Source organism: Antechinus flavipes, chromosome 6, assembly GCF_016432865.1.
Source record: "Antechinus flavipes isolate AdamAnt ecotype Samford, QLD, Australia chromosome 6, AdamAnt_v2, whole genome shotgun sequence".
NCBI lineage: Eukaryota > Metazoa > Chordata > Mammalia > Dasyuromorphia > Dasyuridae > Antechinus > Antechinus flavipes.
This window is the reverse complement of record NC_067403.1, coordinates 45,468,184-45,493,902: the sequence shown is the minus strand read 5'-3', so window position 1 is coordinate 45,493,902 and position 25,719 is coordinate 45,468,184. Positions and strand designations below refer to the sequence as shown.

The 25,719-nt window shown below is 31.5% G+C and overlaps 1 protein-coding gene across 9 annotated transcripts in view; it reads right to left on the bottom strand.

The window, feature by feature from the left end:
* Window positions 1-25,719, bottom strand: part of ADGRL3 (adhesion G protein-coupled receptor L3) — a 905,707-nt gene that overhangs the window by 567,266 nt on the left and 312,722 nt on the right. For all 9 annotated transcript variants that reach the window (XM_051964507.1, XM_051964499.1, XM_051964500.1 and 6 more), the window contains exon 3: window positions 7,155-7,422. In XM_051964507.1, the coding sequence (XP_051820467.1) occupies window positions 7,155-7,209 (55 nt within the window). In that variant the 5' untranslated portion in view covers window positions 7,210-7,422. The remainder of the gene's footprint in view (window positions 1-7,154; window positions 7,423-25,719) is intronic.

Here is a 25,719-nt window from a genome sequence, read left to right as displayed (position 1 = left end):
TAGAATAAAACCTGGGGAAAGAAATAAGAGCTATGCACTAAAACTATGAAAAGAGTCAATTTGGTAAAAGAGAAACAGATGAAAAAAATCCTACTGAAAATAAAATAAAGAGGGATTCACCAAAAAAAAGAAGAATGGGAAAAATGTCTCATGTAGAAAAAGCAAATAAGGAAGACTTTTTTATAGTGTAGAAGTAAATGAGGAGACAGTGGCAGAAAATTTTAATATTTATAATCAAATGTAAAATTAGTGTATATTATAAATACTTCCTCATTCCCAAACACTCTAGTGTTGTAGGTAAGGATTGCTTACATTCTATCACATTTGTATAACCTAAAATGTCACAGGATCAGAATTAGAGATACAGAGTATTCTGTGAATCAAATGGAAAAGTGTAAAGAAAGAAAATTCAATAAAGCAACCTTCCCTCACTAATATAACCTTACCTGAAGTGTAAAATAAACCAAAGTGATTTCATCAGTTTTTATCTATATCATCAGTTTTTATTAAATCACATGCAGAAATAAAAAAAACTGATAATAAATATGTAATTACATGTTATATGTTGCATCCATTTTGCCTATATATACATAACTGAAATGAAAGTACATGACTCCCTGCTTATGTCTTCTCAGACTGTTTACAATAAGATTCATAGATAGCTTTTTATTCTTTTTATTTAACATGTTTATATAGCAAAAACATTTAAATAAAGCCTTGCAGAGGGCAGTAGAAAATAATATCATACACATCCTTTTAGTTTGTATAATCAATTCAATGACTGGATATTTCCCCAAGATCCAGCAGTACAGTGCATCTAATGAAAATTCAGTAGTGTCTGCCCACAATAACCTTGTGTGTTATTACCAGGTTAAAAAAAAAAATTCTTTAAGATCATAAAAACGGAGATACTGTATGCAATACCAATTACTTAGCCTAGCAAACATTGGATATTTTAAAGAGTATCTAATCTCTTAAAACAACAATGTTAAATAGAGCCTACATCACAAGACCCTATTTCACTATGAATAAAACATATATTCTGTGAATCATATGGAAAAAGGTAATGAAGGAAAATGCATTAAAGCAACCTTCTCTCACTAATATAATTTTACCTGAAGTATAAAATGAACCCCAAATGATTTCAAATCATCAGTTTTTATTAAATCATATGCAGAAATGAAAAATTACTTTGATAATATATATAATTATGTTATGTGTTCCATCTACTTTGTCTATATTTATACATAGCTGGAGTAAAAATATATAGTTATAGATAGGTGTTTGTGTATAAAGTTTTTTCATTCAACATGAGTGAAGTCTACTCTGTTACAACTAAAATTATCAGTTAAAGGCAATTTCTTGATACTTATATCCATAATGATAAATACGTTCCAAGTTTCTTGATATATTCAGATGAACCAAAGAGATTGACTTTATATATGAAATCAAAATATTCTGTGAAGGCCAAGGGTGCTAAGAGAATCTTCAATAAAAAAAAATACACTTTCAGGGGAAAAATTTGTGAGAAAAAAATAGAGAACCAAGGTAAGTAGTTTCTCTTAAGGAGATTTATATATGTTTGTATACAAATACATTTATCTCTGTTATTTATATGTGTTAGCGATAGGGATTAAACATGTGATTTCCTTAATTTAAGCACTTTTGAGTCATGAAATTCCCCTTACCAATTCAGGGCAACAATTTTCTTGGCAACTTTTAAAAAGGTACATAAAGTACAGAGAGTTTTAGTGACTTTCCCAACATTATATAATCAATATATGACAAGGACTGGAATTTAACACATAGGTCATCAGAGATCTCAGACCAATTCTCATTCTATGATACTATATTGTCTAATGCATACCTGAATACATATGTGGGTGTATATATATATACACACTAACAAAGCTTAAAACTGTCTTAGACTTTCGGAACACTATAAAACTTAAAATGTCATCAAGACTTTTGGGATACCTTGTATTTCTTAAAATTTTAATTGTTTTTCCCTGGTATTCTATCAGCAAAACAATCCATAGGCAGTTGAATAGGAACAAACTCAAAGATATATGGCCATTGTTTTTCTCTTTTCAGTCAGCCATAAGACTTTGAGACATAACACAAAAGAAACCCATGGAGTTCAAATGAAAATGACAGCACCTACATAATACAAATCCAAGAATTCAGGAAATTCTAAATGTTCCTGACTAAGCAGTATACCGCAGACATAAATCACTATGGTTATTTTTTTAAGACAGTGAAGAAATCAGATATGTGCAGAATGTAAGCTGGGATAGCAAGGTTCTCGTTGCATCCAGGGGAATGATGTACAACTAATGAATAATAAGTTAAGGAGAAAAAAGCACACTGAAGAAGGAAAATGCACACACAGAGAGAAATAGATACACGTGGTAGTGAAGAAGGTGTTGTCATTATATGCAATGTTGCACATTAGTTAAATCTTCTGTGATAATATGATTATCAAATTAAATTTTAAAACATAATTAAATTAAATATTAAATATTTTATTTTATTTATTATATTATATAAAATCACAATTATATCATAAAATATGACAATTTCTAAATAGAATTATTGTAATATATTATATATTATAAGATAATATGATCATATATTGAAATATAATATCAAATTGATAAATTAAATAAAAATTAAATTAAACTGATCAGATCTATGCTGATATCAAACTATATGTAGTAATAAATATATAGAGAGGTAGAAAGGGGTTGACAGACAATATATAGGTATTACTGAGTATAAACCACATATGAAAAATTTCTATGTAGATTATATATAAGCAATTATACACAAACATACTTGTATATATAAATATTTAGTTATCCATTTACTTGAAAAAGGCTTAATCAATTTTGGTTAGATAATAATGTTGGAATATAATTGTAATATAATTATGAATGCTAATAGTATAAAATGTTTACCACTGGGAAAAGTTCTATATTTGCTTTGATGCATAAAAAAAAATCTCAAAACATAAAGTTACTAGATATGCTAGATATATTTCTCCAAACTACAAAAGTAGATGAATATTCACATACTCTTTTGCTCTAAACAATCTAGTGAAAATTAAAATCACTGACATAAATAATTTTATACTCAGGATGAAAAAGTCAAAATAATAATTTTCAAATAAAGCTTCTGTGAGACAAAAGACAGACCTACTATATAGGGGGAAATTTTTTTTTTAATGCACTCAAGAACCACTCTCTACAATCTGTGCCTGCCAGGGCTACTCTCTCTATTCACATATCACTTCAGGACAAAACTGATCTTTTATAAATATTATAGTTACTTTATATTAAACTTTCCCATCTGAACTCTTATTTTATTTGGAGTTCTCTAGTCCATTTTACATTGGATCTGTTTAGATCAAGTTGTATATGTTTGGGAATCTATGAAAACAAAAGGGGTGTGAACAATGCCCTGCAAGCTTCTGAAATTCAAAGACTCTATATTTTCATTTATTTAGCAACTTTTGAATTTCAATATCAGTTTCACATAATCCAGACAACTACCATCAGAACAGGAAATCTAGATTTTTTTTCTTTAAATGCACTAAAAACACTGTCAGGAGAATGCTCTTGCTGGCTGTCTTCTCCTTTCTGCATTATGCACAATGAATGAGCAGCCAACAGGAGATTTCATTCAGGCAATGTTCTGAGGAAATTAATTCATTTTGCAAGAAGCTTAAGTTATACGACCATAATAGGCAGCTGGTAGAGGGCACCTGGATAGGAAGCAAAGACCTCTCCATCAGCAATAATCATATGTTCTACCCCTAAGCTGTGCACTACTCCCTCAACTCCCAGTCTAAACCTTATCTAGATTAAAATAGCAATAGTCTTTTTTTGTTTGCAACTTCCCAACATACAGTATGGCAAGCTTATATTTTATGGGTTTTCACATTTAAATATTTTAGAATGAATGTTGAAGCTAGTTTCAAAATAGCATGACAAAAAAAAATCTAAATACTCATACTACAACTGATTCAGGTTGCTTTTCAGTAACAACATAACAATGATAATACTTATTATTATTATGTAACACTTTTAAAATTTATATTTATATAATGTTTGATCTGTGCTAAACTATGTGTTAAATGCTTTACAAGTATTCTCAACAATAACTATGGGAGACTTATCACATTTTGAAAATGAGGAAACAAGAACCAAAACAAACAAACAAAAAAACAAAAACAGAGGTTAACTTCTTTACCCAGGGTGACAGAACTAGTAAGTATCTGAGACCAGGTTTGAATTTAGGTATTCCTGATTACAAGCCTAGCACTCTATCCACTTAGTTGCTCTTAGAACAACTTTATTAATTGCAATCATCTGAATCCTTCATCAAATATCAAATGGTCTTACTTGAGCAAGTATATATGTCTTTCAAATTCCATTTCTCAATTTTAAATAAAAGTTATAATTTCTTCTAACAAATATATTACTATATTATTACTGGTGACTCAAGTAGGGTTCCTTCCTGTACCAGGTACATTGCTGTTTATTTATATAGACTTTCAAGAAATTAAAATATTCCAGTTCTCAAATGAGATCTAACATTTCAATGATAGTCCCTTCCATTCAGACTTCAAATCTTTTCATGTCTCCCTCTAGGATATAACTCTTGTCCATTGCTCTCTCTCTCTGAATTTGGAGTGAAGGCATCCACTCATTTTTCTAATTCCTCTTGACATCAAAAGGATGTTCAATGAATTACAAGGAACATCTAATGCTTATCCTTCTTGCTTGACATGGGACCAACTCAATTTTATTTTTTGGTATTACATTTGTTTAATAGCATCCTTTATTTCAATTCTCTTTTGTATAACTTCTTATTAGTAATGTGTAATAGTCTAATCCCATTTGCCATGAAGCTTTATATTGTTCCTTGAATGATAATTCATTTTTAATTCTCTAGAAACTTTAATGTTCCATGACATGTACATATAGGGCTACTAGAATATGGGAATTAAGAAGATGAGCTTTTCTTTATAAATGAAGTTTAGTGTCATTAAATGAAGATTGCAATTTCCTGAAGGCAATTCTTCTTCCACTTCTTGTACTTAATTCTGAGTCCAAAATAACTTTACACACACATCCATACATATACACAAATATACTAACATAAAATCACTAGATTATCCACAGGTAATCCAACTTGATGTCATCATGGGGAACACAGGTATTTTTCACCCAATTTGTTCAATTTATTTTTCCTAAGTGGATGATTAGACCATAGTCTTTTGAGTACTTATGGCTCTTATTTAAAAGGCTTTGCAATGTTACACACCTCAGTGCAATTAGAACAATGTCATCTACAAATTGGAACATATGAAGGGCTTCACCATCTACTAGGAATCCATTTTTAACTTGGATATAACCCAGGATCTGTTCAATTACAGTAGAAAGTATAAATTTTCCTCCTTTATGCCATGCCAGAAATTAATAACTAGAAGTTCAAAGAAAGTTATTTAGGGCATTACATCTTTTAAGGCATCTTGTAAAGTTTTGATACATTATATGCTTAAGAGACACCTTTTGGAAGAAAAATCCAATTTTGAATGACTGCTCTAATGGTAGGATAATACATGTTAACCAGACATAGCTGAGGCTAGTGTTACTGTTTAGAATTTCTAATATTTCATTAGAACAGAATAGATTTTTGAAAACAGGAAATATATTTTTAGGTACAATCTTGTTAAAATAGGATTTTTATAAACAATGGAAAACAAAGATGAGCTGAACTGACAAGAAATTCACTTCATCCATCGATTCTTCTCTGGTATTCTGTCAGCAAATGGAAAATACAAGTGTCCACCTTTCCATATTACTAAAATTAACCTCAATTATGTGAGATATATAAGCTATGTTACTTACCGTGCCATCCCAGTTGTACTCTACTGTAAAACATTTTTAATTTTGGAAATATCTCTAGAGTTTGACAAAAAGCTGTGGTTTGCTGAATTTTATAGTAAAACATCCTTCACCTCACAGGTTTAGAAAAATCAGAATTTTATAGTAAAATTTGGCCTCATTTAAATGTTTTCTTATTAAGAGATGCTTTTTAAAGTTATCTCTTTTTAGCAAATTTGTGGTGTTAAAAAAAAGGATGCTGACTAAAGAAATTGAGAAAAGTGTTCAAGAGGGTAGAGGTGTATTTTCCCAATGAGACTATTTCACTAAGTTTTTGAATAATAAAGGCAAATTACTCTTATTAATTCTAAACATAACAACCAGAGAGCTTTTGTTAGCAACAGTACCTTTAAATTTGTTTTTTTTTTTTTAAGAGGAATACAAAACAATCATCTCAGAATTTTAAAATTTACTTGGTTTTTCAATCATAGAGTTGTGGGTGATTCTTTTTTATAGAATTTACAATAAAGTTGTAAGTTGATGCCTCATTCTTTTCTGCAAATAACTCATGACTCTCAACAGTTGTATTGGTGGAATTCAATCTCATTCAGATCCTACCAAATTGAAAAAATTTCCATTTTAGGATCAACAATGTCTGTCAACAGCAGACTAACCTAACTAGCTATTTCTGGTTTCCTACAGGTTGTTTTTGTTGTTTTTGTTGTTGGTGGTGGTGGTTTTTTGGGGGAGAAGTAGGAAGGTAGTGGTCATAGAAACTCTCAATGATTATCAAGTTTTAGAAAGAACATAATTTTCATTGGTGGAAGGATCATTGACAGGTACAGAATCACAGATCATTGAAGTAAAAATTAATTAAATGTATAACTGGGTTCTTATCCAATGTAAATGCAAAATAACCAATCATTAAAAACAAAATTTTCTCATAAAATGCAATTCATTAAGCAAGGAGTACTAATGATAAACTTCTGAATAGTATACATATATTCATAAGACAAATACAACTGTATATACATTATGGGTATATATATTTCAATGTGCACTTCAGGAAATATATCTTGAAGTCATTTTGTGTTTGCAATTTAAGAGTATAAATACTCGGCCTTGATTCAAGCCTACCTGGAATTAATGTACAGCAGATGTCAACCTGCTGAATCTTAGCTTGCTGACTTGAAAAAGAATCTTTTATGACTAAGTGAGCAGAAGAGATCCATTCCATATATATCTTCATTATATCCTTACCATGAATAATTGGTGCAAAGAGCGTCATGAAGAATAGCAGCTGTGATGACCACATGGCTGTGTACTGTGACTTGTAGATTGCTCAGCAATGAGTGCTTCAATAGTGAAATGAAATGTGTCCTTCGGTTCCCTCTTCTTTACTCCAAGAAGTAGATGGCTCTACTTTAAGGGAGGAGAATTTAAAAAAAAATAAAAAATGATAAAAGAAAAAAAAAGTCTCCCTCAAAAATGTTTAAAAATAATAACACAAATATCCAGAGTCCAAGACCTAAAATGAAAAAAGAAACCATAAAAACGGTCAGAAGCAAATAGAGATAAGTAATATTTACAGCAAGATCTCAGAATTAGATATTTCCTTGAGTTCCCACTTTAATTTTTCAATGAAATTTAATTTTCCTAATCATTATCTATAACATAAATTTACCAAACAGGAAGGTAGGTGGTGGGATATGGGGCTGGATGGACCTGGAATCAGGAAAACCTAAATTTGATTGCAGACTTATATGTGACCTTAACCCCTCTCACTCTTTTTCCTCATCTATAAAATTATACTCATATCATATGGTTATTTTGGGAACAAATGAGATAACAAATATAAAGCACTTTTCAAACCTTTAAAGTACTACATAAATAATAGTTATTATTAAAAACACTTCAATAATTATTATTTATACAAGGAAGTAAAATGCCAAAACCTCAAAAACTGATAGCTTCTTGGGTCAGAAAGATCCTCAAGGGCCATCTACTGTCAAAAAGAACAAATGGTCATGACAGTAGTGTGTGTGTGTGTGTGTGTGTGTGTGTGTGTGTGTATAAATATATATATATATGTGTATGTATATATGTATGTATGTGTTTGCAGATGTGCATGTATGTATACATATATAATATATATATATATATATATATATGAATAAAGTTGTCTCCTAATTTTTCTCCTTTCACTCTGTCAACTTTACAATCTGACAGAATGAAGCGGGATGGGGGCAAGGTGATGACTAAGACCTTATCCTTTTCATTTTTGTCATTTTGCCCTCTACACAGTCCTTTAACTGGAAATAAATAAAGGATTTTACTTAGACATGCTTGGAATTTTCTTAATAAACATAACCTAAGTTGTATGCTCATTTAAAAAACATACTCTAATTTTGGTGACTATGTTTACATAAACATCCATCCATAATAAATTGGGGGTTGTTGCCCCCCTCAAATAAGAATAACAATGATTTTCCATTAGTCATGACCATTCTGTGATGGAGTTCAAACAAAATAACACTATCTCTCCATGAATCCTCCAGTTCCCAACTTTAAATTTTTTGTAACTGGGACATATAGATCAATTACTTTAGTTATCTTCACATAACTCTTTATGAAGGGAATTTTGAAGCCAACCTATTCACAGCTCAACTGCTGAAAATCAAGGTGTATAACTCTACAAATAGTTGGGTTTATGTCTAAAATAATTATTCTTGTCTTTTCAAAACTCTTACAACCCAACAATGGAGAATCATAAAAGTATACACTAATGTGGTTTTAAAACTATACAGATACTTGTGATAAAACACTAGCAAGTAAATTACAATATATCACTATGACCAAGTGAGATTTATACCAAAGATGAAGTTCTGGTTCAATATTAGAAAAGAGATTAGCATAACTAAGCATATCAATAACAAAAACAACCATATCTTGAGATAATAACAGTATTTTATCAAACTGTACAGAAAAACCTTTGACAAAATACAACACATTCCTATTAAATATATTACAAAGCATAGGAAGCAAGGGAAATTTTTTAAAATGGTAATTAGTATCTATCTAAAAGAGCAAGCATCATCTGTAATGAGGATAAATCAAAGCCTTCCAGTAAGATCAGGAACGAAGCAGTGATGTTTATTATCACCACTATTATTCAATATTGCCCTGGAAATTCTAGCTATGGCAATAAGAAAAAAGAAATGTATTAGGAATAAAATTAAGCAATAAGAAAACAAAATTATCTCTTTGCAGAAGATATGATGGTATGCTTACAATGAACGCTATAGAATCAATTAAAAACTAATTGAACTAATAACTTCAGCAAAGTTGAAGAATGTAAAATAAATCCACAGCATTTCTATATAATATATAGAAAGAGAAATTCCATTTAAAATAAAGGCAGACATTATGAAATACATGGGAATCTATTTACCCAGATGAACTCAAGCACTATGTGAACACAATTAAATACTTCTCACACAAATAGACCTATGACTAAGCAACTAGAGAATTATTAATGAGTAATAAATAGTCAAAGCCAATATAATAAAAGTGACATTTCGATCTAAGTTAATTTATTCAGTGCCATACCAATCAAACTTCCAAAGAATTACTTTATAAAGCTACCAAAAATGGTACTAAAATTCATTTGGAAGAAAAGATCAATAATATCAAGAGAATCTACCAAAAAATTGTGAAGGAAGATGATCTATCAGTTCCAGGTTTCAAATTATATTACAAAATGATAATAATAAAAACAATATAATTTTGGCTAAGAAATAAAATGGTACATCAGTGGAATAGAACAATTTGGAACTATGCCCAGAGTGCTATAAAATTATGTATATCCATTGATCCAGTAATACTACTATATCTATATATCCCAAATAGATCAAAGACAAGGGAAAAGTACCTACTTGTACAATTATATTTATAGTACCTTTTTATGGTGTCAAATAAGACAAATAAGGAAATCAAAGAAATGCCCAATAATTGAAAAATAGTCGAAGAAGTTCTGGTATGATTGTCAAATTCTACTGTGCTATAAGAAATAGGTGCAAGATGATTTCAGAAAAACCTACCAAGACTGATACAAACCAATGTAAAATAAAATAAGCAGAACCAGGAGAATATTTTACAAGGTAATAGCAATATCATCAGGATGATCAATTGCAAAAGACTCAACTGCTTCGATCAAAACCATCTAAGACAACTGTAAAATGATCTAACTGTTCTGGAGAGTAATTTGGAACTATGCCTAAAGAAAGGCCTATAAACCTGTGAATGCCCTTTGATCCAGCAATGGCATTACTGAGTCTGTACCCAAAAAATTATAAAAGACAGGAAAAGACCCAAATGTGCAAAAAATGTTTTTAACAGCCTTTTATGTTGGCAAAGAATTAAAAAATGAGTAGATGCATATCAGGTGGGGAATGGCTGAATAAGTTATAGTATATGAAAGCAGTGGAGTTTTATTGTTCTATAAAAACTGATTTTAGAAAGCCTGAAAAGATTTACATGAACTGATGCTGAGTGAAACAAGCAGAACCAGGAAAACATGGTACACTATAATAGCAAGAATGTGCAATGATCAACTATGAAAAAAGTAGTTCTTATCAGCGATTCAGTAATCTAAAGGAATGTCAATAAACTTTGAATGGAAAATGCATATACTTCCAGAGAAAGAACTATGAAGACTGAATGTAAATCAACTATGTCATGTTCCCTTTTTTGTTTTTTGTTTTTTTTCCTCTTGTGGTTTTTTCTTTTGTTCTGATTTTTCTCTCCCACCATGATTCATAATGTGTAAAAAAAGAATGTATATGTATAATCAAAAAATGTTATTTTTAATGTGTAATTGGGGAAAATAAAAATACAAAGGATAATTTAAGGCAACATCAAAGAATCCATAATAAAAACATAAACCTTCAGAGAGAGAAATAAAGACATGAGTGCAGAATGAGGAGCTTTTTAAAACTTTATTTTTGTTGTTTTATTTTATTTGTATCATAGCTAATATAGAAATATGTTTTATATAACTTCAGATGTATAATTAGTATTAAATTTGCATGCCTTCTAAAATAGTGCAGTTGGTAGGAGGGATGAAGAGTATTTTGAATTCACATTTTTAAAACACTGGTAATTTTTTGCATGTAATTGAGAAATTTTAATGAAATAAACAATTAAAAATAATGTTTGCTCTCTCCTTTCTTGTAATATTCGAAGCATTTAATACTGTTTATGTTATAGAATAATAATATTATAGCATATAAAAGTTGGAAGGTATCTTCAAAGGCATTAGTCCATTTATTATTTTAACAAGAATTCTTTCTTGAAAACACTTAACAAATTTGGTTTATTAATGCCTCACCTCCAATGAGACATCTCACTTACTCCAAAAAAAGCACATTGCCATTTTGGTTCTTATACTTTGATGGACAGTCATCCACAAGCAGGAACCTCTGAAGGTATTCATCATTAATTGGGACACTTTACAATTAAACGTTGAGCCGTACATCTACCATGACATCAGAGGAAAAACAAATGAATAAAATGTTTTTGGCTCACTTAGATTTTTCTATTAATTAATTCTATTAATTCTATTCTTTCTTCTATTTCTTATATTAATTGTATTAATTAATCCATATTAATAACAAGTGAGTTGATTCAAATAATATCAGCTTTCAAACTATTTTTTATTATTTTAAACAACGTTCCTTTGTTTAAAACATCATTTATAATTGAGAAACTATAAATTAGGAAAATAATTGTTAAAAAAAAAGGCTTTGACAGGTTATAAACATTGAGACACCTAAGGATTGGAAGTGGGGTGGAAAACAGATATTAAAAGAGAGAAGACATTTGCTGACTGAAGCTACAACTAGGGGCAATTAGGTATTACCAGGGGAGAAGAGCAGATTAGAAGTGAACACATTTTGGCAAGTCCCAGAGTGACAACTAAAAAGTTAACCTGTTAACTTTGCCCGTTGAAGTCACTGAGGGCACAAGATTTGCTTCCAAACAATGTGAAAACTGAAGAACAGTATCAATGACCTAGAACCATTGAGTGATGTTTTTGTTTCTTCCGGAAACATTTTACATTTTAGCATATGCCAAATTCTAGAAATACTATCTCTAGACAAGAGTATGAAAGAAAGAAAGGCTTCATAATCTGCTTTATTAAAGGAGATGACTTGTTTTCTTAGAAAGATGGAAAAAATAATCCAGAAGTAAAGCAAATTAGGCATTGATCTAAACATTGGAGATTTAAAAAAGTAAGAATATAATCCCTATTTTCAAGGAACTCGCATTCTAATGGATCAAGCCAGAACAGGGGAATACAATAGAAAGAGAAGAAAAAGAATTTCTGAATTTACTGATATATAAAAGACATAAGTCTCTTATCACAAGGGACATCTCAGGACTTTTGAAGAAAGTAACCATTTTCTATGGTCTTTTGAATATAAAGGATCATCCACAAGTTTCAAAAAGTCCCAGATTCTGCTTAAGAGCCCAACAAAAGATGGCCAGTTACTTGTTGAACAGTATGGTGACATGAACTGGGTAATTGGAAAGCATAGTTTTTCTTGGAATAAAGCATAATACAGAGGAAAAGGAACTGGTGCTAAATTCAGAAGTACTGGTGCAAATCCAATTGGTCATGCCCAAGACCTATGCAATCTTGCTTCCATGGCCTCAGTTTACTTACCTGTAAAATGATTAAATTCAGTTATCTAGTCTGAGTTCTGTTCAAAGTCAAGATCTATGATCCTATCATTTTATGAGATAAAGATCCTTTTTAACAGTATCTAATTTATAGAGAAATGTAAAATAAATAATTCTGAGGTACCAATTCACATCTATAAGATTTGCTAATATGATAGAAAAGGAAAATGATGAATATTGGAAGGGATATGGAAAAAGTGGGATGCAAGTCATAGTGCATGGACTTGTGAACTGATCCAACCATTCTAGAGAGCAATTTGGGACTATGTCCAAAGGGATATCAAACTACACACTCTTTGAACCACCAATACCCCTACTAGGTCTATATCCTAAAGAGATTTTAGAGAAATTAGAAGGGTATTTGTAGAAAAAAATAGAGCAGCTCTTTTTTTGAGGTGGCAAAAATCAAAAATGAGGGACACCCATAAATTGAGGAATGACTAAATAAGTTGTGATATATGATTAGAATGAAATATTGTCATGTTATCAGAAAAAATGAGCAGGCAGATTTCAGAAAAATCTGAAAATATTAATAAAAACTTATATAAAGTAGAATGAGAACCAGAATATTGCAGATAGCAAGTGCAATATTATATGACAATCAGTTGTGAATGACTTACCTATTCTCTGCAATATAATAATTCAAGAGTATTCCAAAGATCTATGATGAACAATACTATCCATCTCCAGAAAAAGAAGTAATGAAGTCTTGATACAGAATGAAACATAATATTTTTTTACTTGTTTCATGTTTATTTTTTCTTTTGTAATCTGTGTCTTCTCTCACAAAATGATTAAATTGGAAATACATTTTGTATGATTGTACATGTATAATCTATATCAAATTGTCTAATATTTCAGGGAAGGATGAAGAGAGAGAGGGGGACAGAGTTTAGAATTCAAATTTATTTGAAAAGATGTTAAAATATCTTTAATTGTGGAGAAATAAAAATATTTTATAGAAAAATTAGAGATATTCAACAACAACAAAAAGAAGTATCTAAACTATCAACTATTGGTGATTCACTTAAATATGAATATACACACATACGTGAGTGTATATTAAAAAAAACTTGAAAAGATTCTTCAAGGATTATGAAACTCTGGGCAGGGGACTGAATACCCCAACAATTCAAGTGATCTTTTCATTACTTTAAGTGGAAGGTAGTATAACTGAACCCACTTCAAATATTAGGCGTATTTCAAAACATAATTTTATAAATTTAGGATCTCTTAATATTGACAATAACATAGCATATTAGCAAATTTTACTTAACAGGGTGACCAATTTTTTTTAAAGAAGTGATGGAGAGATGCTTGATTTAGGATTCACAGTAAGATTTTTTTTAATATAGCTAATGAGGAAAATTGTTTTGTTTGACCATTCCTATTGATTACAAGAAATATTTTTCCTTACATTTCCCCCAAAATTATTAATCACAAAGATTAATAGCAAGTGTGCTTCCTGCCCCTTGACAGAAAAGTTGATAAGTGTAAAATAAAACATACATTGTTAAATATGGCCAATATGTTGGTTTATATTGCTCAACTATGCCTTTTTGTTCATAAAGAATAGTTAAGAAGTGAATAATTTGTTCAAAAATATATGTTTTTAATAGACAAGTAAAATTGATGTTTTGGTATACAGAATTATAGTACTGATGAAGTGTCAGAAAGTAGTAATTCCTGAGAAACCCTAATAACCCAGCCTTAGGAGTAGAACAAACAATGCTGGTTGCCTACAAAGCCTTAAGTGACCTAGAGTGCCACAAATAATGTTGGCCAATAGCAGTAATCCAATACTGATTCTGTTGTTCTGTAAGTTGTAGAACTCAATGATGGAAACTATCCCACTCCTACCCTTCCTCAATTATACCTCTAAACTGTAATAATTAGCACACCACCCTAACCTTTGTTTCTCTTTCCCTAGATTTCCCTAGACTCCCTTGGTATCAAAATTATTTCCTTGATTCTGACTCTTCTAGATTCCCCTGAAATTAGCCCACTGTCAAGCAACAGTGTAATTTCTTTTTGCTTCTGCTTTTTTGTAAATCCCTTTGAAAGTTTAGCCTGCTGTCAAGCAGCATAATAAATCTTTGTCCCTTAACTTAGAGACTGAGTGGGCAAATTATTTCACCAAACCCATGATACTGAGCAAAAGGGACCCTAATCTTATTGAGTTGTCTTTCTCTTCAACATTTTACTGTTTTTCTTTTGGAGACATTTTATTTTGAAATCAAATATATAAATCAACATTCACCAATAATAAATTAGCTTAAACATAATAAGTATTTTTTGTGAGAAACTTAGAAAATAAGAGACACAGAAAGAGTAAAGATGGGGCTAAAGGTAAAAAAAAATACATATATTAAAAAATAATGGTCAAAAACCAAGCATCATCTTGCAGAGGAAAGGAAAATAGTACTAAAAACACTGTTTTTTGGTGTACTCTTGCATCATTCCTGGTGGTTTGAAACTTCTGGATAGGCAGGAAATAAAAAAGGCAGAAAGAAGCAACAGGAGGAGGAGCACTTCTTGAAATAAAAAAGTCTAAACCAGAACTTCAGATTCCAATCAAAGTCAAAGCCAAGACTCTTATGGACCATTTAAAATTCTCCAAGATCTAGCCAGCAGTGGGAGCAATTTTTTTTCTGAAGTCCATTCTCAAGTCTGCCTTTATAGATGCAAGAAGGATTAAGTGCCCTTAAGTCTCTTAGCTTTGTCTAGCCTCTTCAATTTTAAATTAACTTCAAACAATACAATGACCAATAAGAATGTTATATGTTCTATTTTTTCCCTCTTTCTACTATCAGATTCTCCAGCCTTGAAAATATCACCATATCTTCGTTATATATAATTCCTTACTCCCAATTCTGTTTGAACTAGTTCTAGGATATCTACTTCATTATTTTCCTTACATTTATGGATATGTTATCAAGTATTCAAGGTCAAGGCTATGTATAGAGACTTGAGACAAACAACAGCAGTATCTTTTGCCATATTCTGGCTTGTAAAGTATGGAATAATTGAGAACTTTTAGAATCTTAGTTTCCATTAAAAATGTTTAAATGAATACCACATAGAGCACTATACTAGGTACTAGTATATATAGAGAGAGTTTGGAAAAGTGTCCTTTCCTCGGATAGAGATAGCTTTACTATTTGTATAAGGTCTCTCTTTCTCAAAGCACGTTAACAAAACCATGGTTTGAATGGACTTCATTTTCTACATTTAAAGTGGGTTGAAGGTTCAAAAGCAAGTAGACAAAACTACCAACAAATCATTTATTATTTTCTTAAAAGGCATAACAGAGATGCAATTTAATGAATAAGGCCATGTAAAAATATGTGCCTTTTAGAATTTTAAATTCTCATTTTTATAACTTTACATTGTAAGTAGGATAGTATGAAAAATCAATCCAATAATATGTTACTTATGCAAATCCTCCAGACAAAAATAATCCTGATAAACAGAATTTTCTGTATGATTTACATGTTTGGGTTTTTTTTAGTTTTTGTTCCTTCGTGTCAAAGGCATGAAAAAGGACATCTGTTCTTTTTCTCATGATTACATTGGTGGGGGTAGTGATGGCAATAAATCCACAAAAAGCCTATGCTTGTTGCAAGGGATAGATGAGTGATGGAGTAACAGAAATAGAAGATAAAAGAAATAACAGTCTACTCTTAATTTTCATCTGTTTCTTCTCTTTATTTTAATAAAATCACAGGTCCAGTGACTCCTCTTCCTCTGGTAATGACAGGTAATATAGTCATGGTATGTATGAGTCTGCCTCAGGGGCAGAAAGATCTGGATTCAAATCCAGACTCTTGGCACATAATAGTAGTGTGATCCTGGGCAAGTCACCATCTCTTGACATTGGAGGCAATGTTCTGAGAGAATAAATTATATAGAAGGTGCCAAAGGGCAACAGGGATAGTTTTTCTCACCCAGGAATTCTTGATATAAATGAAATGGCTTCTTCTCTCTATAGGAAAATGACTAATCGCCAACTGGAGAGTATAGAACAAAAAAAAGTTTAAAACCCAATTTATAATTCAAGGTAAGAGAAATTCTAGCAAAATTCAATGACTTCAAGTGATCTGGTTCAATTGAATTCGAGTACTGTGACAACCTATGGACGTGGGAGCGGAATGATTCGGTCAGCCTTTAAACTTCTCTAAATTGCTATCTTTACTAAATCCATAACCTGATATCTTAGTGCAAGTGGAGGCTAATGCTGGGACCTCAAAGTCTGTGACAGCTTAGAAAAAGCAACCTGCTGATTCTGCCAAGCTGGAAAAAGCTTTGAGGCTGGACCCAAGAAGAGATCCCATATTTGTTCTATGAGTTTAACTTACCTAATTGCAGGGAATTGCCTAAACATTAGGAAGTGATTTTAAGTCTGCACATGTGTGTGTATGTGTGTGTGTATACGTATATGTACATATGTATGTATGGGTATATATGTATATATATATACACACACACACATGCATGCACACACATGCATACATATGTGTACATAAACAAAGAGAAAGACCGAGAGACAAGAGAGTGAATGTGAGAGAAACAAACAGAAAGAGAGTGTGGGAGAGAGACAGATGGAGAGAGGGAGGGGGAGAAAAGGCCACAGAAAGGGAGGCGGGGAAGGAAGGAGAGAGGGAGAGAGAGGTAAGGAGAGAAAGGAGAGAGAAGAAGAAAGAGACAGAGACATACAGAGAGGCAGATATGCACACACACTCAGGATGAAAATTCATCAAGATTATCTACTAATGAACCAGGAGAACATTGTACACAGTAACAAGATTATGTAATGACCAATACCGATGGACATGGTTCTTTTTAACAATTCAGGCCAGTTCCAAAGTTCTTGTGATGAAGAGAACTATTTTTACCCAGAACAAGGACTATGGGGATTGAATATAGATAACAACATAGTATTTTCACTTGTTTTACTGTTTGCATTTTGTTTTCTTTTTTCTTTTTTTCCTTTCTGATCTGATTTTTTTAAATTAAAGCCTTTTATTTTTCAAAACATATGCATGAATATTTCTTCAATATTAGCCTTTACAAAACCTTGTGTTCCAATTTTCTCCCCTTCCCCCATACCTCCCCCTAGATGACAAGTATTTCAATATATGTTAAACATAGTAGAAATATATGTTAAATCCAATATATGCATACATATTTATACAATCATTGTGCTGCACAAGAAAAATCCAATCAAACCAGTTAAAAAAGAAGCAAAATAAATTGCAAGCAAACAACAATAGAAAGAGTAAAAATGCTATATTGTGGTCCATACTCAGTTTTCACAGTCCTATTTCTGGGTGTAGATGGCTCTCTCCATCACTCAACAATTAGAACTGGCCTGAATCATCTCATTGCTGAGAAGAATCACTTCCATCAGAATTGATCACTGTATAGTGTTGTTGTTGCCATGTACAACGATCTCCTGGATTCTGTTCATTTCACTCAGCATCAATTCGGTCTCTTCAGGCCTTTCTGACATCATCCTGCTGGTCATTTCTTACAGAACAATAATATTCCATAACATTCATATACCAAAACTTATTCAGCCATTCTCCAGTTGATGGGCATCTGCTCAGTTTCCAGTTTCTGGCCACTACAAGAAGGCTGCCACAAACAATTTTGCACATGCGGGTCCCTTTCCCTCCTTTAAGATCTCTGAGATATAAGTCCAGTAGAAACACTACTGGATCAAAAACTAACAGTTTTTCTGATCTGATTTTTGTCGTGAAGCATGATATTTGTGCAAATATGGAAGTATTGCACATGCTTAACCTACATTAGATTGCTGTCTAGGGAAGAAGGAAGGAGGGAGGGAGGGAGAAAAAAATTTGAAACACAAGATTTTGCAAAGGTGAATGTTGAAAACCATCTATGCATATGTTTTGAAAATAAAAAGAAACCTTTAAAAACCAAAAAGATTATCTACTAACAAATGAAAAAGTATTTTTAAGTGTTTACTTGATGCCAGTCAATATGTTAAGTTCTGGAAATTTAAACATAAAAGCTAACGAATTCCTAGGTAAAGGTGCTTTAATTTCAAGAAGGGGAGAAAAAAATAAATAAATAGGAATGGTGGGAGAGAAGGATTAAATCAAAGGAATTTTGAATAGGGCCAAAGGAAATCAATAATGAAAGATAAGCTCTTTCAAGAAGCAACTGGGATGGGGGAGCATTGGAGATGTCTGAATGGGATGACTTAGCCACTTAACACAGTGGTTATTTGTAGTAAACTCTCAACAATCAGCACCAACACAGATAAGGAGAAGTTAAATGAGAAATGCAGGGAGAGGGTATCCACAGATGAAATTGCAATCCTTAAAGTAGTGGAATGCCCAAGGATTCTATTATTTGACATACCTTTAGAGTCTTTTATTTGACTCCCTAATGTTGTTCTTGTTATCACATAATTCAAATATATAAAATGGAACAATTCTACATAATTGTTTTGAATGTATTCTTATAAATCCAATACTAATTACAAAGTGACAGTTTACTTTTAGACATTTTAAAAATACATTTAATAAAATTATGGGAATCTGTTAGCAAATCTCATTTTGAGGTTGCTTGAGAGATATTGGTGAAATGTTATCTGCATTCCTCCATGGTTAGCAGTTTAAACAACTCAGAATTACTTTCATTAGCAAACCAAATACAGTATCACACAAGACACCTGTGTAAATTGCAATTTTGATGATAGAGATTTTCACAGATGATTGGCTTAAGGAAAAAATAACAAACTTCCACCAAATATTAAGCTATTTATTTCATTTAATCTTTCATCACTTCTTCAACAGGCAAAGCAAATATTTATATCATACCAGTGCATCTAGATAATCTTGAGTTGTGTGCTCACAGATCACTACACTTACATATAAGCCCAATCAATAGTAACCAAAGATAGATAGCCCAGCATTTTCAAAAATACATTAAATTAATAAGGTTGGAGATGATATTTCAGCTTCAAAATTTAATTATGCATGTATACATTATAGGAAACCATTCAACATTCATCACTCGTAAGTACATTTGTAATATTTGCATGATTTACTGAATAATGGTTCACACCCCCACAACCTTCAGCTCACATACAGCAATGCTTTATAGTGCATGTCCTATAAAGAGAAGGAGGTTACTTTCTCTCACACACATACACAGCCTTCAAAGAGAGAATCTGCATAGTTCCCTTCTGAAGTCAATGAGAACTCTATAACTTGATTAGTTTCAAAGAGATGGGAAGCAAGATTAAAAATCAGCTGAGTGTACCATAACATCCTGATCATCATTCTATAGAATTTTAATGCACAATCTTCTCTCTATGATGTTCATAAGGATGGAAGCAAAATTCATTTTTAAAAGGTGTTTGAAGTATATAAATATCATTTTCCCCACTCCAACTATGATTTATATGAGCAGAATACACTCAGGGGCATCTTTCCCCCCATCCCCTCTACCATATTTCTACAGTACAGGAATGAGATGTACTATTTAGTAATTTCACTCAATTTGATATGTTTGATCTTGCATAATAAACCAAAACTACAGTGAAGGGAAGGGAAGAATGACCTTGTACATATTTCACTATTTATGATGTCCAAGAGGATCTATATTTTCTTATGCTAGTCCTATGGTAATGCTTAACTGGAGAGCAAATTTAGTGACAAGAGTTATAGAAGAGAAGTGGCTATTAAGCATTATTTTATAGTACTGTATAAAACCATTCAATAATGTTTGCTACCTCTAGGAATTTTTAAAAGATCAAAGTCATTCCCTCCCCTAATTACTTTCAAGGAAGAAGTTTCCAAACCCATTGGACAACTGTTGGACATATTCACCTGCCTGCTTCATTGGCATTTAATTCAAAGTGACTTTAAACTTGGAAAGTACAGGAGATAAGGTTAATAGAAGGAGGTCACAGAAAAATTACCAGTATTGTGAATTGATGTTATAAAAAATGAATAAGTATGAAATACACTTAGGTAATTTTTTCAAATGCTATTAAAATTAATCACACAAGTTTGTGTGTCTCTTTAAGTTATCAAACTTCTGGGAGATGAAAAGAATTCTGAAACTAGGCAAGAAAAAAGGCAAACACTAAACTACAAAGCAGACCTTCAATTAGATCAGCATCTCTCAAATAGCATTATAACAGCATAATTCATTCAATAGGACTTTTTATTTTTATTTTTTTTAAGAATTCTAAACATGAATTAAGCTACAAAAGAATCTCTATACTAAAATATATGCCTCCACTTGGGAACCTCCCACTCTTACAGTTCCCCTTACATATATTCTTTTCCTCCATTAAAATGAAAGCTTTTTAGGGTAGCAGCTGCTTTTCTTCGGACTTATATTTGTAACTCGAATCTTTAGACTTATGCTGGGCATATAGTAAACACTTATTAAATGCTACTTGATTGTCTTAGACAACATTCAAAACTAATTCTTCAAAAGGCTCACTTTAAATCACTTTTAAGAATTCTTGGTGTTCTTTAAGCAATAGAAAGAAAGAAAATAGGGAGAGAAAAAACACAGGAAAGTAGGTTTGATGAGAAAAAAATGTGAGATACATAGTAAATGCAGGGAGACAGTATCAGAGACAATATCTACTCTAGTCTAATGATTTTCAGGAAAAGTGTCTTTATTCTTTGAAATACCTGCATTTCCTTCCTCTATTCCCTGAGGCTTAAAATTTAGAACTTGAAATATTTATATTTTTTTGAACTAAGAAACCTGGAAAATTAACTCTGAATTATTTTGAACAATTTATTTTTTGAAAGTAAAAATATTTTATGACTCCTAATTATTTGAAAAACAATTTTAACTTGAGGCAAAACATATTAAAAAAACAAATATACACACATTTATAGTCAAATTATTAGAATATAGTCAACAGAGTAAAATAACATATTGGTAAATTAGAATGTGAATAAAAGTAAGCAGATAATATTTTTTATGAAAAATGACATCTAACAAAGTTATTTTATCTTACATAAGTGTTCTAATGTAAAGCATGATTATTAATATTTGAAAGAAAGATAGGTTTAAATAAACATTGTTATTTTTATCTGGAAATAACTTTTAGGACTTAAGCAGGAACTACTATTCCAGAGCTAATTAAAAAAAAAATTCTTCCTTGCTGTAACCTCTTTTACACAAAATAACTTTGGAAAAATACACCCAAATGAACACAACTATAATACAAATAATCCAATTTTTTTTTCACAGAACATTTATAATGTTTTATCAATTTCTTTATATTGCCATGCATTTGTTTTAAGATATATAAAAATTGACGTGGAAAAACCATATTTAAGATCATAGACATTAGCACTAAATCCTTGAAGATCATTCAGGAAAAACACTTTATTTTGTATATAAGGAAACTGAGGCACAGAGAGAATAATTTCCCAGTACTACCTAGATCCTAACAGAGATAAAATTTAAATTATGTCTCTGACTTTGAATCCTGCATACTTTCTTTATTTTAATACATGTTTTCCCTATTACCAGATGACAGCTCAGATCCTCAAAATCTGATGCTAACCTATTCCTCTGTGAGCCCTCAACAGTGAATTAAGAAGCTTTATTAACAATGAAAGCTTAAATTTTACAACTAATATGAGTAGATTGAGACACAAGTATTTTTATGTTGAACTCATCAATCTACTAATTCATTCTCATAATCTATCCTTCTCTATGACTACATTTTCTTTTTCTTTTATATATGAATAGACCATACTGAATCTGCATCAAACTCTTACCCAAGTATGAGTTTGGGTAGACCCCTGTGGCAAACTATTAGGAAGATATGAATGAAAATTGCACAAGATAGACAGGAAGAGACAGAATATGATCTATATTAGTAGAGAGAAACACTGAATTAATGAGATCATATGACCATGAGAAATATATTACATCATCCTTTTATGATACAGGTTTGTTTCAGATTTAGTTCATAAAGGAATATCATTATCAGAATTAGAAGCCTGAAAAATGTTGATTTTTGAGACTCTTTCCTCAGCAAGGTATGGGGAAGGCTGTAAGTTACCAGATAAAAAAAAGTATTTGGAGAAAATGTCAGAAATGTATTCCTGCTATGTCTCCTGAGGTCACATTCATTTTATAAAAAAATGAATGTCTGGTTGCCTTTTACACAACTATCTGATCTTAAATCATGTCACAACCCACCTTTAGTTGGTTCTTTTTCTTTAGCTGCTAACCTGATTACAGGGGTACATCCCAAGCTGGGTTCCTTACATATGAATATATGAATACTTAAACAAATAACAAAAAAAACAAAACTCCAAAATGATTCCTGAAGAACTGGAAGAAAAATGTATATCTATAAAGTACTTAGCGAGTTATCGGAATAACTAAAAAATAGCCCCTTAACTTTGTGAGGACAAAGTTATTGCAAAGAAGAAGAACCACTTACACAAATAAATTGTCTACCTACAATTGAAAAGTATTACTCTTTTCCAAAGTAAACAATAGCCCTAGATTATTCTCATCATGGCTATTATCCTAACATATTAAAATAATTAAAAGTATCTTCTTACTTAGAGAGGATACTTTACCAATATTTAAATGAATTTTAATACCTTTTTAAAATAGAATTATAGGAGAATTATTTTCTTCTTGTTTGGTTATTTCAAGAGGAAATAGAAGATGAATTCCTTGTGTAGATGACAAAATTGGCAAGAAAGCAAAATGCTATATTCATCAGGGACTTCAACTCCCCAGGCTTCTTCTGGAATACTCATTATACTAAAAGCAAAAAACCAACTGACTAATGCTTGGCCTGACTTACTACCAATTTTATCTTTCAGAAGACAGAAGTGAGAGCCTTACATTGACCAACAGTGAAAAACTGAATCGTGAAATAGAAGAAACAGTAATAAGGAGGGAGAGAGAAAGTAATATTGTTATTTTACAGTTGGATATAGCTAAAGAAGAAACATTCTAGAGATAACTTGACATACAACATTAACTGGGAAGAAAGTAGATTTCACAAAGGTCCAACAAAATAGAAGCATGTTAATCCTATGCTTGGTTTTCTTAAAAGAAGTGTGATTTTAGAACAATAAAAAGCACTTAAAAGTAAGGAATACAACAAAGGACTATCTTAAGGAGCCATCAAAGAGAATTCTCTGATAAGCTCATGTTTTCAAAGGACACACATAAAAATTGGAAGTGAGATATCTATGAACTATAAAAGAAAGGCAAGGATGTATTAAGATGGTGCAGAATAACTAAACCACAAAATGAGCTGATTTTTATTTAAAAAAATTTTTTAAACAACAAAAGGGTTTAAAAACAAAATAAATACAAACAAATGAACAAACAAAAAAACTTCTCGTTTAAGAACTGTAGAGGGGAAGGGATAAGACCAGAGCTTGGAATTAAGGGCAGTAAATTAACAGATAACATGAAAAATGATATTTTTCTTTCATCTTATCTCTTCAAAAGAATTATCTTAAAACGCAAAGAATATGACATATGATTAAGCAAGAAGTGAAGTGTTAGATGATTAATCAGAATGAAAGAGAAGATCTAGATTCTCTAAATAAGCTCAATCAAATTTATTAAAGAATCAATTTGCTTGTTTTGTGAAAATTATTGTGTTAACAATTGGATTGGTGTAAGGAAATGAAGTGAGGTTACCACAAGTAAGTATAAGGGAAACCAACAAAAACTCTATGACAAATTTGAGGGACAAAGGATCCATATTTTATAGGAGAGGGTCAAGAAATTCTTAATATGCAATGTAGCATTGTACAAAGAACCTACAAGGAAGAGAAAGTGGTAAAATGGAAAGAACTGTCTCAAGCAATCTTTCACCATCAGAATTTTTTGTTGATAAGTAACTACTTTAGAGAGGCATCTAGGTGATTCAGTGGATAAATAGCTCTCCTTGTGGGATGGCACAGTGGAAAAAACACTGGCCTGAAGTCAGGAGAACCTAAGTTCAAATTCCACCTCAGAGAGCTAACATTTACTAGTTGTGTGACCCTGGGCAAGTCGACATAATTCACAAGAGAATGAAATTACAAACCATTCCAGTATCCTTACCAAGAAAATCCCATGGAGAGTATTGTTGTATTGTAGTCCACATGATCAAGAACAGCTAGACACAACGGAATGATTGAACAATACTGTCACTTTAAAAGGGACTTTCCAAATATAATGACTCCACAAGTTTTTATTAAATTACCCATTCTATACTGAGGGCAAATTTTTAAAAAATCACATATTTAAGGAAACTAGACTACTGGGAAGATATACTATTTATTGATAAAATATAAGATCACTACAAGAGGAAAACACCAATGAAAAGGGAACCAAAGAAAGGGTTTCCCAAGAGATGACAACTGAATTGAACCTTGAAAATTAAAGGATTTAAGCATTAAAGGCAAAGAGGTAGAATATATCAAGCATTTTAAATATTCTCCACAAAAACACTAACAAAGAGGATGAAATGGTAGGCTTGGAAAAAAATAGTTCAGGCTGGCTTAAGTATACCAGGTACATAAGGGAATAATATGAATAATATGGGGAGTTAAGATGGAGTTTGACTAGAGAGAGCTCTAAATATCAGCCCCTGGAATTTTGTATTTCATCCTGAAGACAATAGGGAACCATAGAAGAGTCTTAGGCAGGGGAATGATAAAGTCAAACTTTTTCTGTAATAAGCAACTATACAGAGGATGAATTAGAGAAGAAACTGGAAGCAAGAATAAGGAAGGAAAAACAGAGCATCCTATCATTTACATTACAGTCTCTGGGGAAAATTCAATAATTATCTTTTCATAAGCTTAGCATATGTACAGCTCTTTTCATTTAATTCTGTCCATTGTATGTAATGTGAGAATGAGATTATATTTGTAGTTCTTTTTTCCTTTCCTTTTCTTTCTTCTTCCCCCTGAAGCAAATGGGGCTAAGTGACTCGCCCAGGATCACACAGCCAATAAGTATTAGGTGTCTGAAACCAGATTTGAACTTGGGTCCTCCTAATTTCAGGGATGTTGCTCTATCCACTGCACCACCT